Source organism: Aquarana catesbeiana, linkage group LG13 (genome assembly GCF_042186555.1).
Source record: "Aquarana catesbeiana isolate 2022-GZ linkage group LG13, ASM4218655v1, whole genome shotgun sequence".
Classification (NCBI taxonomy): Eukaryota; Metazoa; Chordata; class Amphibia; order Anura; family Ranidae; genus Aquarana; species Aquarana catesbeiana.
The window spans coordinates 215,555,795-215,569,224 of record NC_133336.1 but is presented as its reverse complement, the minus strand read 5'-3'; the positions used below and the strand labels follow the sequence as shown (position 1 = coordinate 215,569,224).

General features: G+C 54.7%; 2 protein-coding genes across 2 annotated transcripts in view; both read left to right on the top strand.

Annotated features, from left to right (window-relative positions):
- Positions 1-13,430, top strand: part of ILF2 (interleukin enhancer binding factor 2) — a 341,977-nt gene that overhangs the window by 131,982 nt on the left and 196,565 nt on the right.
- Positions 1-13,430, top strand: part of INTS3 (integrator complex subunit 3) — a 135,842-nt gene that overhangs the window by 24,318 nt on the left and 98,094 nt on the right. The window contains exon 2 of the mRNA XM_073610440.1: positions 2,581-2,664. Coding sequence (XP_073466541.1) covers positions 2,581-2,664 — 84 coding nt within the window. The remainder of the gene's footprint in view (positions 1-2,580; positions 2,665-13,430) is intronic.

Below are 13,430 nucleotides of genomic sequence, written 5' to 3'. Positions count from 1 at the left end.
TGTTTTATATGGGGACAGCGCGATCAGCGATATCCGTCTAATCCAACGCTTCACAAATTTGTTTTGAATCCAGGAGCCGGATAAAAAAATTATATATATATATATATATATATATTCCAACAACAGAATCCCTTCTCTTCTGTAGCCCCGATGTGTCTGTAGAGGTGCAGAATACACCGAGGTGCCGCATGTGAAGGAGAGGAGAGAACTTTACCTCTGATGAGTGGCACAGACAAGGTTGTTTGGCTTTTTTTTTGTTGTTAACCTCTTGCCTACTGGGTACTCCTACCCCCCCCCCCCCCTTCATGCCCAGGCCAGTTTTCAGCACTGTCACACTTTGAATGACAATCACTCAGTCATACGACACTGTACTCATATGAAATATCAATTTTTCACACACATGAGACAGTGATGGGTGGCACTGATGGGCTGTACTCGTGAGCACTGATGGGCTGCATGATGGGCAAGGATGGGTTGCACTATGGGCGCTGATGGGCTGCATTATGGTCGCTGATGGGCTGAATTATGGGAGCTTATGGGCGCTGATGGGCTGAATTATGGGCGCTGATGGGCTGCATTATGGGCGCTGATGGGCTGAATTATGGGCGCTGATGGGCTGCATTATGGGCGCTGATGGGCTGAATTATGGGCGCTGATGGGCTGCATTATGGGAACTGATGGGCTGCATTATGGGCACTGATGGGCTGCATTATGGGCGCTGATGGGCTGCATTATGGGCGCTGATGGGCTGAATTATGGGAGCTTATGGGCGCTGATGGGCTGAATTATGGGCACTGATGGGCTGAATTATGGGCGCTGATGGGCTGAATTATGGGCACTGATGGGCTGAATTATGGGCGCTGATGGGCTGAATTATGGGCGCTGATGGGCTGAATTATGGGCACTGATGGGCTGAATTATGGGCGCTGATGGGCTGCATAATAGGCACAGATGGGTTGCACCGATGGGCAAGGATGGGTTGCACTATGGGCACTGATGGCTGCCATGGACACAGATGGGCATCACTGATGAGATGGCACTGATGGGTGGTACTGATGGGCGCTGATAGGCTGTACTGATGGGCTGCATTGTGGGCACTGATGGGCTGAATGATGGGCGCTGATGGGCTGCATTATGGGAAGTGATGGGCTGCATTATGGGAAGTGATGGGCTGCATTATGGGAAGTGATGGGCTGCATTATGGGCACTGATGGGTTGCACTATGGGCACTGATGGCTGCCATGGACACAGATGGGCATCGCTGATCAGATAGCACTCATGGGCACTGATGGGTGGTACTGATGGGCGCTGATAGGCTGTACTGATGGGCTGAATTATGGGCACTGATGGGCTGTACTGATGGGCTGAATTGTGGGCACTGATGGGCTGTACTGATGGGCTGCATGATAAGCACGGATGGGTTGCACCGATGGGCTAGGATAGGGGGAACTGATGGCTGCCATGGACACAGATGGGCATCATTGATGAGATAGCACTGATGGGCTCTGATAGGCTGTACTGATGGGCTGCACTATGGGCACTGATGGCTGCCATGGGCACTGATGAGGCGGCACTGATAGGCGGCACTGATAGGACTGCATGTCCGGTGCTTCAGGCACTAGTTGTTCCTCACGCCTGGGAATGGGCTGACAAAATCCCAGGTGTCAGAATGCAATTTCTAGCCATAATAGTGACCTGGCACCTGGGATTTGCCAAGCTGTGGTGTAATCATTCCATGCTCAGGACTCCCCCGTGACAATGACATCATCTGATCTCCTCTCCAAAAGAACAACACCATCTATGTTCAGGCATCATCCAGGCTCACCATCTACTTTCTGGACTGAGATAGACACAAATCAGCCCCCTGTTGCAGCCTCTCCCCTTGTGACTTGTTACAATGTACAGTCTGATCACTGGGGGAGGAGACTGAGGAAATGACTCCTCCTCCTTCTACAAAGTTACAATGTACAGTCTGATCACTGGGGGAGGGGAGACTGAGGAAATGACTCCTCCTCCTTCTACAAAGTTACAATGTATAGTCTGATCACTGGGGGGGGGGGAGGAGACTGAGGAAATGACTCCTCCTCCTTCTACAAAGTTACAATGTACAGTCTGATCACTGGGGGAGGGGAGACTGAGGAAATGCCTCCTCCCCTTCTACAAAGTTACAATGTACAGTCTGATCACTGGGGGAGGGGAGACTGAGGAAATGACTCCTCCTCCTTCTACAAAGTTACAATGTACAGTCTGATCACTGGGGGAGGGGAGACTGAGGAAATGCCTCCTCCTACTCCTCCTACAAAGTTACAATGTACAGTCTGATCACTGGGGGAGGGGAGACTGAGGAAATGCCTCCTCCTGCTCGCAGCAGACTGATGACATGATCTGGGCCTAGGCACAGTCCTAGTATTCAGAACCTGAAGACAAACTGCCACTTTGGCTGAAATTGTTCCTTTTAAATTGGTGACAAATAAAGCTAAAAAAAAGGTCAGTTGACTTCTCAGGAGAATCTTCTTGTTTGGGGATAATTGAAGGATATTGCCGATCTCTGTCCTCACTTCTCTCTCTTCTCTCTTTCAGCGTCTGGAGCGCTGCATGACACTGGTGACCTCCATGACTACCGGCGTCTCCGAGAGGGAGGCTAACGACGCACTGAACGCTTATGTAAGTACATTCAACATGGAGCGCCATTGTGGGAGGGGCAGAGACACAAACTACTGCAGGAAATCTCCCCATTGTGGGAGGGGCAGAGACACAAACTACTGCAGGAAATCTCCCTATTGTGGGAGGGGCAGAGACACCAACTACTTCAGGAAATCTCACCATTGTGGGAGGGGCAGAGACACAAACTACTGCAGGAAATCTCATTGTGGGAGGGACAGAGACACCAACTACTGCAGGAAATCTCCGCATTGTGGGAGGGGCAGAGACACAAACTACTGCAGGAAATCTCCCCATTGTGGGAGGGGCAGAGACACAAACTACTGGGGGAAATCTCCTCATTGTGGGAGGGGCAGAGACACAAACTACTGCAGGAAATCTCCCCATTGTGGGAGGGGCAGAGACACAAACTACTGGAGGGAAATCTCACCATTGTGGGAGGGGCAGAGACACAAACTACTGGAGGGAAATCTCACCATTGTGGGAGGGGCAGAGACACAAACTACTGGGGGAAATCTCCCTATTGTGGGAGGGGCAGAGACACCAACTACTTCAGGAAATCTCACCATTGTGGGAGGGGCAGAGACACAAACTACTGCAGGAAATCTCCTCATTGTGGGGGGGACAGAGACACCAACTACTGCAGGAAATCTCCGCATTGTGGGAGGGGCAGAGACACAAACTACTGCAGGAAATCTCCCCATTGTGGGAGGGGCAGAGACACAAACTACTGGGGGAAATCTCCTCATTGTGGGAGGGGCAGAGACACAAACTACTGCAGGAAATCTCCCCATTGTGGGAGGGGCAGAGACACAAACTACTGGAGGGAAATCTCACCATTGTGGGAGGGGCAGAGACACAAACTACTGGAGGGAAATCTCACCATTGTGGGAGGGGCAGAGACACAAACTACTGCAGGGGAATCTCCCCATTGTGGGAGGGGCAGAGACACAAACTACTGCAGGAAATCTCCCCATTGTGGGAGGGGCAGAGACACAAACTACTGGAGGGAAATCTCACCATTGTGGGAGGGGCAGAGACACCAACTACTGCAGGAAATCTCCCCATTGTGGGAGGGGCAGAGACACAAACTACTGCAGGGAATCTCCCCATTGTGGGAGGGGCAGAGACACAAACTACTGGAGGGAAATCTCACCATTGTGGGAGGGGCAGAGACACAGACTACTGCAGGGGAATCTCCCCATTGTGGGAGGGGCAGAGACACAAACTACTGGAGGGAAATCTCACCATTGTGGGAGGGGCAGAGACACAAACTACTGGAGGGAAATCTCACCATTGTGGGAGGGGCAGAGACACAAACTACTGCAGGGGAATCTCCCCATTGTGGGAGGGGCAGAGACACAAACTACTGCAGGAAATCTCCCCATTGTGGGAGGGGCAGAGACACAAACTACTGGAGGGAAATCTCACCATTGTGGGAGGGGCAGAGACACCAACTACTGCAGGAAATCTCCCCATTGTGGGAGGGGCAGAGACACAAACTACTGCAGGGAATCTCCCCATTGTGGGAGGGGCAGAGACACAAACTACTGCAGGGAATCTCCCCATTGTGGGAGGGGCAGAGACACAAACTACTGCAGGGGAATCTCCCCATTGTGGGAGGGGCAGAGACACAAACTACTGGAGGGAAATCTCCCCATTGTGGGAGGGGCAGAGACACAAACTACTGCAGGAAATCTCCCCATTGTGGGAGGGGCAGAGACACAAACTACTGGGGGAAATCTCCTCATTGTGGGAGGGGCAGAGACACCAACTACTTCAGGAAATCTCACCATTGTGGGAGGGGCAGAGACACAAACTACTGCAGGAAATCTCCTCATTGTGGGAGGGGCAGAGACACCAACTACTGCAGGAAATCTCCGCATTGTGGGAGGGGCAGAGACACAAACTACTGCAGGAAATCTCCCCATTGTGGGAGGGGCAGAGACACAAACTACTACAGGGAAATCTCCCCATTGTGGGAGGGGCAGAGACACAAACTACTGCAGGGGAATCTCCCCATTGTGGGAGGGGCAGAGACACAAACTACTACAGGGAAATCTCCCCATTGTGGGAGGGGCAGAGACACAAACTACTGCAGGGGAATCTCCCCATTGTGGGAGGGGAAGAGACACAAACTACTGCAGGGGAATCTCCCCATTGTGGGAGGGGCAGAGACACAAACTACTGCAGGAAATCTCCCCATTGTGGGAGGGGCAGAGACACAAACTACTGCAGGGAAATCTCCCCATTGTGGGAGGGGCAGAGACACAAACTACTGGAGGGAAATCTCACCATTGTGGGAGGGGCAGAGACACAAACTACTGCAGGGGAATCTCCCCATTGTGGTAGGGGCAGAGACACAAACTACTGCAGGAAATCTCCCCATTGTGGGTGGGGCAGAAACACAAACTACTGCAGGAAATCTCCCCATTGTGGGAGGGGCAGAGACACAAACTACTGCAGGGGAATCTCCCCATTGTGGGAGGGGCAGAGACACAAACTACTGCAGGGAATCTCCCCATTGTGGGAGGGGCAGAGACACAAACTACTGCAGGGAATCTCCCCATTGTGGGAGGGGCAGAGACACAAACTACTGCAGGGAATCTCCCCATTGTGGGAGGGGCAGAGACACAAACTACTGCAGGGGAATCTCCCCATTGTGGGAGGGGCAGAGACACAAACTACTGGAGGGAAATCTCATCATTGTGGGAGGGGCAGAGACACAAACTACTGCAGGGGAATCTCCCCATTGTGGGAGGGGCAGAGACACAAACTACTGGAGGGAAATCTCCCCATTGTGGGAGGGGCAGAGACACAAACTACTGCAGAGAATCTCCCCATTGTGGGAGGGGCAGAGACACAAACTACTGGAGGGAAATCTCCCCATTGTGGGAGGGGCAGAGACACAAACTACTGCAGGGAATCTCCCCATTGTGGGAGGGGCAGAGACACCAACTACTGCAGGAAATCTCACCATTGTGGGATGGGCAGAGACACAAACTACTGCAGGGAAATCTCCCCATTGTGGGAGGAGCAGAGACACAAACTACTGCAGGGAAATCTCCCCATTGTGGGAGGGGCAGAGACACAAACTACTGCAGGGGAATCTCCCCATTGTGGGAGGGGCAGAGACACAAACTACTGCAGGGAATCTCACCATTGTTGGAGGGGCAGAGACACAAACTACTGCAGGAAATCTCCCCATTGTGGGAGGGGCAGAGACACAAACTACTGCAGGAAATCTCACCATTGTGGGAGGGACAGAGACACAAACTACTGCAGGAAATCTCCCCATTGTGGGAGGGGCAGAGACACAAACTACTGCAGGAAATCTCCCCATTGTGGGAGGGGCAGGTGGGAGGAATGTCCTGTCGGTGACACGCTGGGAGGAGCAGCCAGTTGTGTCTGGATTGGGGGGGGGGTTACTCTGAGAACAAAGAATTCTGGGAATGTGATTGTATCACACAAATAAATGTGATGTAATCAGTTTTTAAATCTAAACCCCCCCAAAAATGATGTCTCATATTGCAGCTTACCAGTCCTCAGATGTGACGGCTGCATTCGTTTCCTTTTCTTAGACTTTTTTCCTTGATCTTCACCTGTTGAACCCCCGGCAGTAACACACTTCCTGTCCTGGGGTGACAACGCTCTCCCTGTGCTGTATCTATGGCGGAGCAGTGTGGTCAGCCCAGGACAGGGCCGTGTCATAGCGGAAAGACGCCTACAGCACAGCTCTGTTGTTCTGGGAGGTCATCCATGGACTTTGTCCCAGAACACGCCCCCTTATCACAGATTGAGGTAAAGGGCCAATCACAGGGGCCCTTTACCATGTGATCAGCTGTGTCCAATCACAGCTGAGCACATGCACACAAACTTGGCGGTTTTGGGCATTCATTTCCTCGCGTGAGGAAAGGGGAGCCAGGAACTAGTAATGTGACAGGACAGTTTACACTGATAATCAGTTCCCATCAGTGCAGCCTCAATAGTGCACATCAATGTTCATCAGTGCAGCCTCATTAGTGCCCATCAGTAGCCATCAGTGCAGCCTCATTAGTGCCCATCGGTACCCAGCCCTTCGGTGTCCATCAGTGGAGCCTCATCAGTGGCCATCAGTGCACATCAATACCCATCGGTGCAGCCTTGTCCAGTGCCCATCGGTGCAGCCTTGTCCAGTGCCCATCGGTGCAGCCTTGTCCAGTGCCCATCGGTGCAGCCTTGTCCAGTGCCCATCGGTGCACGCCTTGTCCAGTGCCCATCGGTGCACGCCTTGTCCAGTGCCCATCAGTGCAGCCTCATTGGTGCACATGAATGCCCAACAGTGCAGCCTCATCAGTGCACACCAGTGCACATTGGTGCCCATCAGTGCAGCCTCATTAGTGCACATCAATAGCCATCAGTGCAGCCTTGACCAATGACTGTCAGTGCAGCCTCATTGGTGCATATCAATAGACATCAGTGCAGCCTTGAGCAGTGCCCATCAGTGCAGCCTTGAGCAGTGCCCATCAGTGCAGCCTCATTGGTGCATATTAATAGCCATCAGTACAGCCTTGACCAGTGCCTAACAGTACAGCCTGATAAGCGCACACCAGTGCCCATCAGTGCTGCCTCATTAGTGCACATCAATACCCATCAGTGCAGCCTTATTGGTTCATATCAATAGCCATCAGTGCAGCCTCATTGGTGCATATTAATAGCCATCAGTGCAGCCTCATTGGTGCATATCAATAGTCATCAGTGCAGTCTCATTAGTGCCTAACAGTACAGCCTCATTAGTGCACACCAGTGCCCATCAGTGCTGCCTCATTAGTGCGCATCAATACCCATCAGTGCAGCCTTGACCAATGACCATCAGTGCAGCCTTATTAGTGCATATCAATAGCCATCAGTGCAGCCTCATTAGTGCATATCAATAGCCATCAGTGCAGCCTCATTAGTGCCCATCAGTGCAGCCTCATCAGTGCCCATCAGTGCAGCCTTGACCAGTGCCCATCAGTGCAGCCTTGACCAGTGCCCATCAGTGCAGCCTTGACCAGTGCCCCTCGGTGCAGCCTCATCAGTGCCCCTCGGTGCAGCCTCATCAGTGCCCCTCGGTGCAGCCTCATCAGTGCCCCTCGGTGCAGCCTTTTTTGATGTTGTTCCTTATAAAGGATATTTGTCTGCGGATCCTACAAAGCTTTTCTACAACACTCCAAATAAAAGGAATGCAGCCACCACATGTGTGGGACTCACTGGAGCCTTTGGTGCCGCTGTGAACATTCCGGTTGCTCTTCTTCTACACAAGTCCACACCGTATGAAGGAATCCGCACACCGCTCTTCCTGAAAGCTTCAATCAGCTTTATTGTTCAGCACAGCAGAGAACATTCCACACTAGAACCTCTTCACCACTCGCAGCGCCCCCTATTGGGGGACATAATGATAGACCCGCAAAGAGGTGGTAGTGTAGAGTGTTCTCCGATGTGCTGGAACAATAAAGTTGATTGAAGCTTTCGGGGACAGCTGTGTGCAGCGTTGACCCCATATGAGGACTGTTCTGCTGTAGATGACACTTTGGGTTTTGATACAAAGTGGAATTAAAACACCCAAAAGCCAACATTTTATTCTACCGCATCTTACCAATTCTCAGATGGTGGCGGCTGCATTCGTTTTCTTTATTTTTTAAGCTTTCTTTCTTTCTACTTTCATCTGGTGATCCGGCCAGTAAGTCTGTTGTTTTTTTTCAACAGAACAAGCTGTCTTGTAGACGTAGCAGCTGGAGGGATGAGACGAGACATTTACCACTGGCAGGGGGTGCTTACAACGATCAGCTTTTATTTGATGTTTAGCCCTTTATCCCAAATGGAACAAAAACTGTCACTTATTATAAAGCGTGATGTGGAGTTTGGCTTTGTTAGTGTAGCTAAATCTGCCAGTCCATCTGTGGCTGTCCATAGGTGGCTCCTTCCTCCTTGGGGGGGGGGGGGAGGGGCGCTCTGATACAGGAGGTGTTACTGGCCAGATCACCGGGTGAAAACAGAGGGGGGGGGGAGAAAAGGAATGCAGGCGTCACATCTAATGATCGGTAAGCTGCTGTGTGTGACGTTTTGGGTTAAATCGCGAACTTCCAGGGTGGCCGCCATCTTGTGCCGCCCGCGTCTCTCCGCGCAGCAATGTCTGATCGGGGAGATAGGAGGAGGGGGGGTCCTGACCGCTGCGGGGGGCCTCTCTTCCTTCCGCTGGTTTTCTGAGAACTTCGCTCGCTTTTCTTATCTCCTCCAATCAGCTTCTGGGACATTCTGGGATATAAATGACGATGGTGAAGTAGGAGGTGGGGGGGGGGGAGGGGAGGGGGAGGCGCCGCGTACATTCGTCGCTCTAAATAAAGATTTGTTCTGGGATTGAACATTTTATAAGTTGGGAAGCCGGTCGGGTATAAATCTATTGCACATTCATCGTTGGCTCCGCCTGCGGGGGGCGCTCTGCCAGGGACTAATCTCCTCCAGCAGAGGAGCGCCCCCCCCCCCCCCCCACACACACACACTGACCCGCACTGCACACGGGCCCTGTACAGTCATTCCAACCTTTCCTCCAGCTCCGCACTGGAGCACAGCGGAGGACTCACTGCCCTTCTACCTCCTGGCCCTAAAGCTGAACTCCGAACCCAACAAATGTCAGAGAAATCTCCTCCCCCTCCATAACCGCAAAGGATAGAAATCCCAATTTATGCCTTTACAAACCCAGATATTACCTGTGACATCATCACTGAGCTATAGGAGGGGCCTCAGCAAGCTCCACCCTCTATAGGCTGCCCGCAGACCAGTACAGGAAGAGGCGGAGACGAGACCAGTCCCCTGCAAAGAGGGGGAATAGAGATGTGGGAGGGGCCCAGCAGGCTCCACCCACTACAGGCTGCCTGCAGACCAGTACAGGAAGAGGCGGAGACGAGACCAGTCCCCTGCAAAGAGGGGGAATAGAGATGTGGGAGGGGCCCAGCAGGCTCCACCCTCTACAGGCTGCCCGCAGACCAGTACAGGAAGAGGCGGAGACGAGACCAGTCCCCTGCAAAGAGGGGGAATAGAGATGTGGGAGGGGCCCAGCAGGCTCCACCCACTACAGGCTGCCTGCAGACAAGTACAGGAGGGGGGTGAGATGAATGCAGCCTCCTGCATAGAAAGAGCCGAGCTGTGAGAGGGGCCCAGCAGGCTCCACCCACTACAGGCTGCCTGCAGACAAGTACAGGAAGAGGCGGAGATGAGACCAGTTTGCTGCAAAGAGGGAGAATAGAGCTGTGGGAGGGGCCCAGGTGGCTCCACCCTCCACAGGCTGCAAGACCAGTCCCCTGCAAAGAGGGAGAACAGCTGTGGGAGGGGCCCAGCAGGCTCCACTCACTACAGGCTGCATGCAGACAAGTACAGGAAGAGGCGGAGATGAGACCAGTCCGCTGCAAAGAGGGAGAATAGAGCTGTGGGAGGGGCCCAGGAGGCTCCACCCTCCACAGGCTGCAAGACCAGTCCCCTGCAAAGAGGGAGAACAGCTGTGGGAGGGGCCCAGCAGGCTCCACTCACTACAGGCTGCCTGCAGACAAGTACAGGAAGAGGCGGAGATGAGACCAGTCTGCTGCAAAGAGGGAGAATAGAGCTGTGGGAGGGGCCCAGGAGGCTCCACCCACTACAGGCTGCCTGCATACAAGTACAGGAGGGGGCAGGATGAAAGCAGCCTCCTGCATAGAAAGAGCCGAGCTGTGGGAGGGGCCCAGCAGGCTCCACCCTCTACAGGCTGCCCGCAGACCAGTACAGGAAGAGGCGGAGACGAGACCAGTCCCCTGCAAAGAGGGGGAATAGAGATGTGGGAGGGGCCCAGCAGGCTCCACCCTCTACAGGCTGCCCGCAGACCAGTACAGGAAGAGGCGGAGACGAGACCAGTCCCCTGCAAAGAGGGGGAATAGAGATGTGGGAGGGGCCCAGCAGGCTCCACCCTCTACAGGCTGCCCGCAGACCAGTACAGGAAGAGGCGGAGACGAGACCAGTCCCCTGCAAAGAGGGGGAATAGAGATGTGGGAGGGGCCCAGCAGGCTCCACCCACTACAGGCTGCCTGCAGACAAGTACAGGAAGAGGTGGTGACCAGACTAGTCCCCTGCAAAGAGGGGGAATAGAGATGTGGGAGGGGCCCAGCAGGCTCCACCCACTATAGGCTGCCTGCAGACAAGTACAGGAGGGGGGGTGAGATGAATGCAGCCTCCTGCATAGAAAGAGCCGAGCTGTGAGAGGGGCCCAGCAGGCTCCACCCACTACAGGCTGCCTGCAGACAAGTACAGGAAGAGGCGGAGATGAGACCAGTCTGCTGCAAAGAGGGAGAATAGAGCTGTGGGAGGGGCCCAGGTGGCTCCACCCTCCACAGGCTGCAAGACCAGTCCCCTGCAAAGAGGGAGAACAGCTGTGGGAGGGGCCCAGCAGGCTCCACTCACTACAGGCTGCATGCAGACAAGTACAGGAAGAGGCGGAGATGAGACCAGTCCGCTGCAAAGAGGGAGAATAGAGCTGTGGGAGGGGCCCAGGAGGCTCCACCCTCCACAGGCTGCAAGACCAGTCCCCTGCAAAGAGGGAGAACAGCTGTGGGAGGGGCCCAGCAGGCTCCACTCACTACAGGCTGCCTGCAGACAAGTACAGGAAGAGGCGGAGATGAGACCAGTCTGCTGCAAAGAGGGAGAATAGAGCTGTGGGAGGGGCCCAGGAGGCTCCACCCACTACAGGCTGCCTGCATACAAGTACAGGAGGGGGCAGGATGAAAGCAGCCTCCTGCATAGAAAGAGCCGAGCTGTGGGAGGGGCCCAGCAGGCTCCACCCTCTACAGGCTGCCCGCAGACCAGTACAGGAAGAGGCGGAGACGAGACCAGTCCCCTGCAAAGAGGGGGAATAGAGATGTGGGAGGGGCCCAGCAGGCTCCACCCTCTACAGGCTGCCCGCAGACCAGTACAGGAAGAGGCGGAGACGAGACCAGTCCCCTGCAAAGAGGGGGAATAGAGATGTGGGAGGGGCCCAGCAGGCTCCACCCTCTACAGGCTGCCCGCAGACCAGTACAGGAAGAGGCGGAGACGAGACCAGTCCCCTGCAAAGAGGGGGAATAGAGATGTGGGAGGGGCCCAGCAGGCTCCACCCACTACAGGCTGCCTGCAGACAAGTACAGGAAGAGGTGGTGACCAGACTAGTCCCCTGCAAAGAGGGGGAATAGAGATGTGGGAGGGGCCCAGCAGGCTCCACCCACTATAGGCTGCCTGCAGACAAGTACAGGAGGGGGGGTGAGATGAATGCAGCCTCCTGCATAGAAAGAGCCGAGCTGTGAGAGGGGCCCAGCAGGCTCCACCCACTACAGGCTGCCTGCAGACAAGTACAGGAAGAGGCGGAGATGAGACCAGTCTGCTGCAAAGAGGGAGAATAGAGCTGTGGGAGGGGCCCAGGTGGCTCCACCCTCCACAGGCTGCAAGACCAGTCCCCTGCAAAGAGGGAGAACAGCTGTGGGAGGGGCCCAGCAGGCTCCACTCACTACAGGCTGCATGCAGACAAGTACAGGAAGAGGCGGAGATGAGACCAGTCCGCTGCAAAGAGGGAGAATAGAGCTGTGGGAGGGGCCCAGGAGGCTCCACCCACTACAGGCTGCAAGACCAGTCCCCTGCAAAGAGGGAGAACAGCTGTGGGAGGGGCCCAGCAGGCTCCACTCACTACAGGCTGCCTGCAGACAAGTACAGGAAGAGGCGGAGATGAGACCAGTCTGCTGCAAAGAGGGAGAATAGAGCTGTGGGAGGGGCCCAGGAGGCTCCACCCACTACAGGCTGCCTGCATACAAGTACAGGAGGGGGCAGGATGAAAGCAGCCCCCTGCATAGAGAGAGCAGAGCTGTGGGAGGGGCCCAGCAGGCTCCACGCTCTACAGGCTGCAAGACCAGTCCCCTGCAAAGAGGGAGAACAGAGCTGTGGGAGGGGCCCAGGAGGCTCCACCCACTATAGGCTGCCTGCAGACAAGTACAGGAGGGGGGCAAGATGAAAGCGGTCCCCTGCATAGAGAGAGCAGAGCTGTGGGAGGGGGCCAGCAGGCTCCCCCCTCTACAGGCTGCCCGCAGACAAGTACAGGAAGAGGCGGAGACAAGACCAGTCCCCTGCAAAGAGGGAGAATAGAGCTGTGGGAGGGGCCCAGCAGGCTCCACCCTCTACAGGCTGCCTGCAGACAAGTACAGGAGGGGGTGAAGACAAGACCGGTCACCCTGCACAAGCATTGAGAGCAAAGCTGTGAGAGGAACCCAGCAAGCTCCACCCACTACAGGCTGCCTGCAGACATGTACAGGAGGGGGGCGGAGTCAACACCGGGCCCATGCAAAAAGAGAGCAAAGCTATGGGAGGGGGCGGAGACGAGACCAGTCACCCTGCACCATTAAAAAAAGAGAGATCAGAGCTGTGGGAGGGGCCCAGCAGACCCCACCCTCTACAGGATGCCTACAGGAGGGGGGCGGGGTCAAGACCAGTCACGCTGCACAAGCATTGAGAGCAAAGCTGTGGGAGGGGTCCAGAAAGCTCCACCCACTACAGGCTGCCTGCAGAAAACTACAGGGGAGGGCGGAGGCTAGACCAATCGCCCTGCACAGAGGGGGAGAGCAGTGGGAGGTCTCTACCAGGCTCCGCCCACTATGGGCTTCCTGCAGAAAAGTAGAGAGAGAAGACCAATCATCCTATTCAATGAGAGAGAGAGGAGTTGTGGGAGGGATCCAGCAGGCTCCACCCACTACAAAAAAAAACTTCCG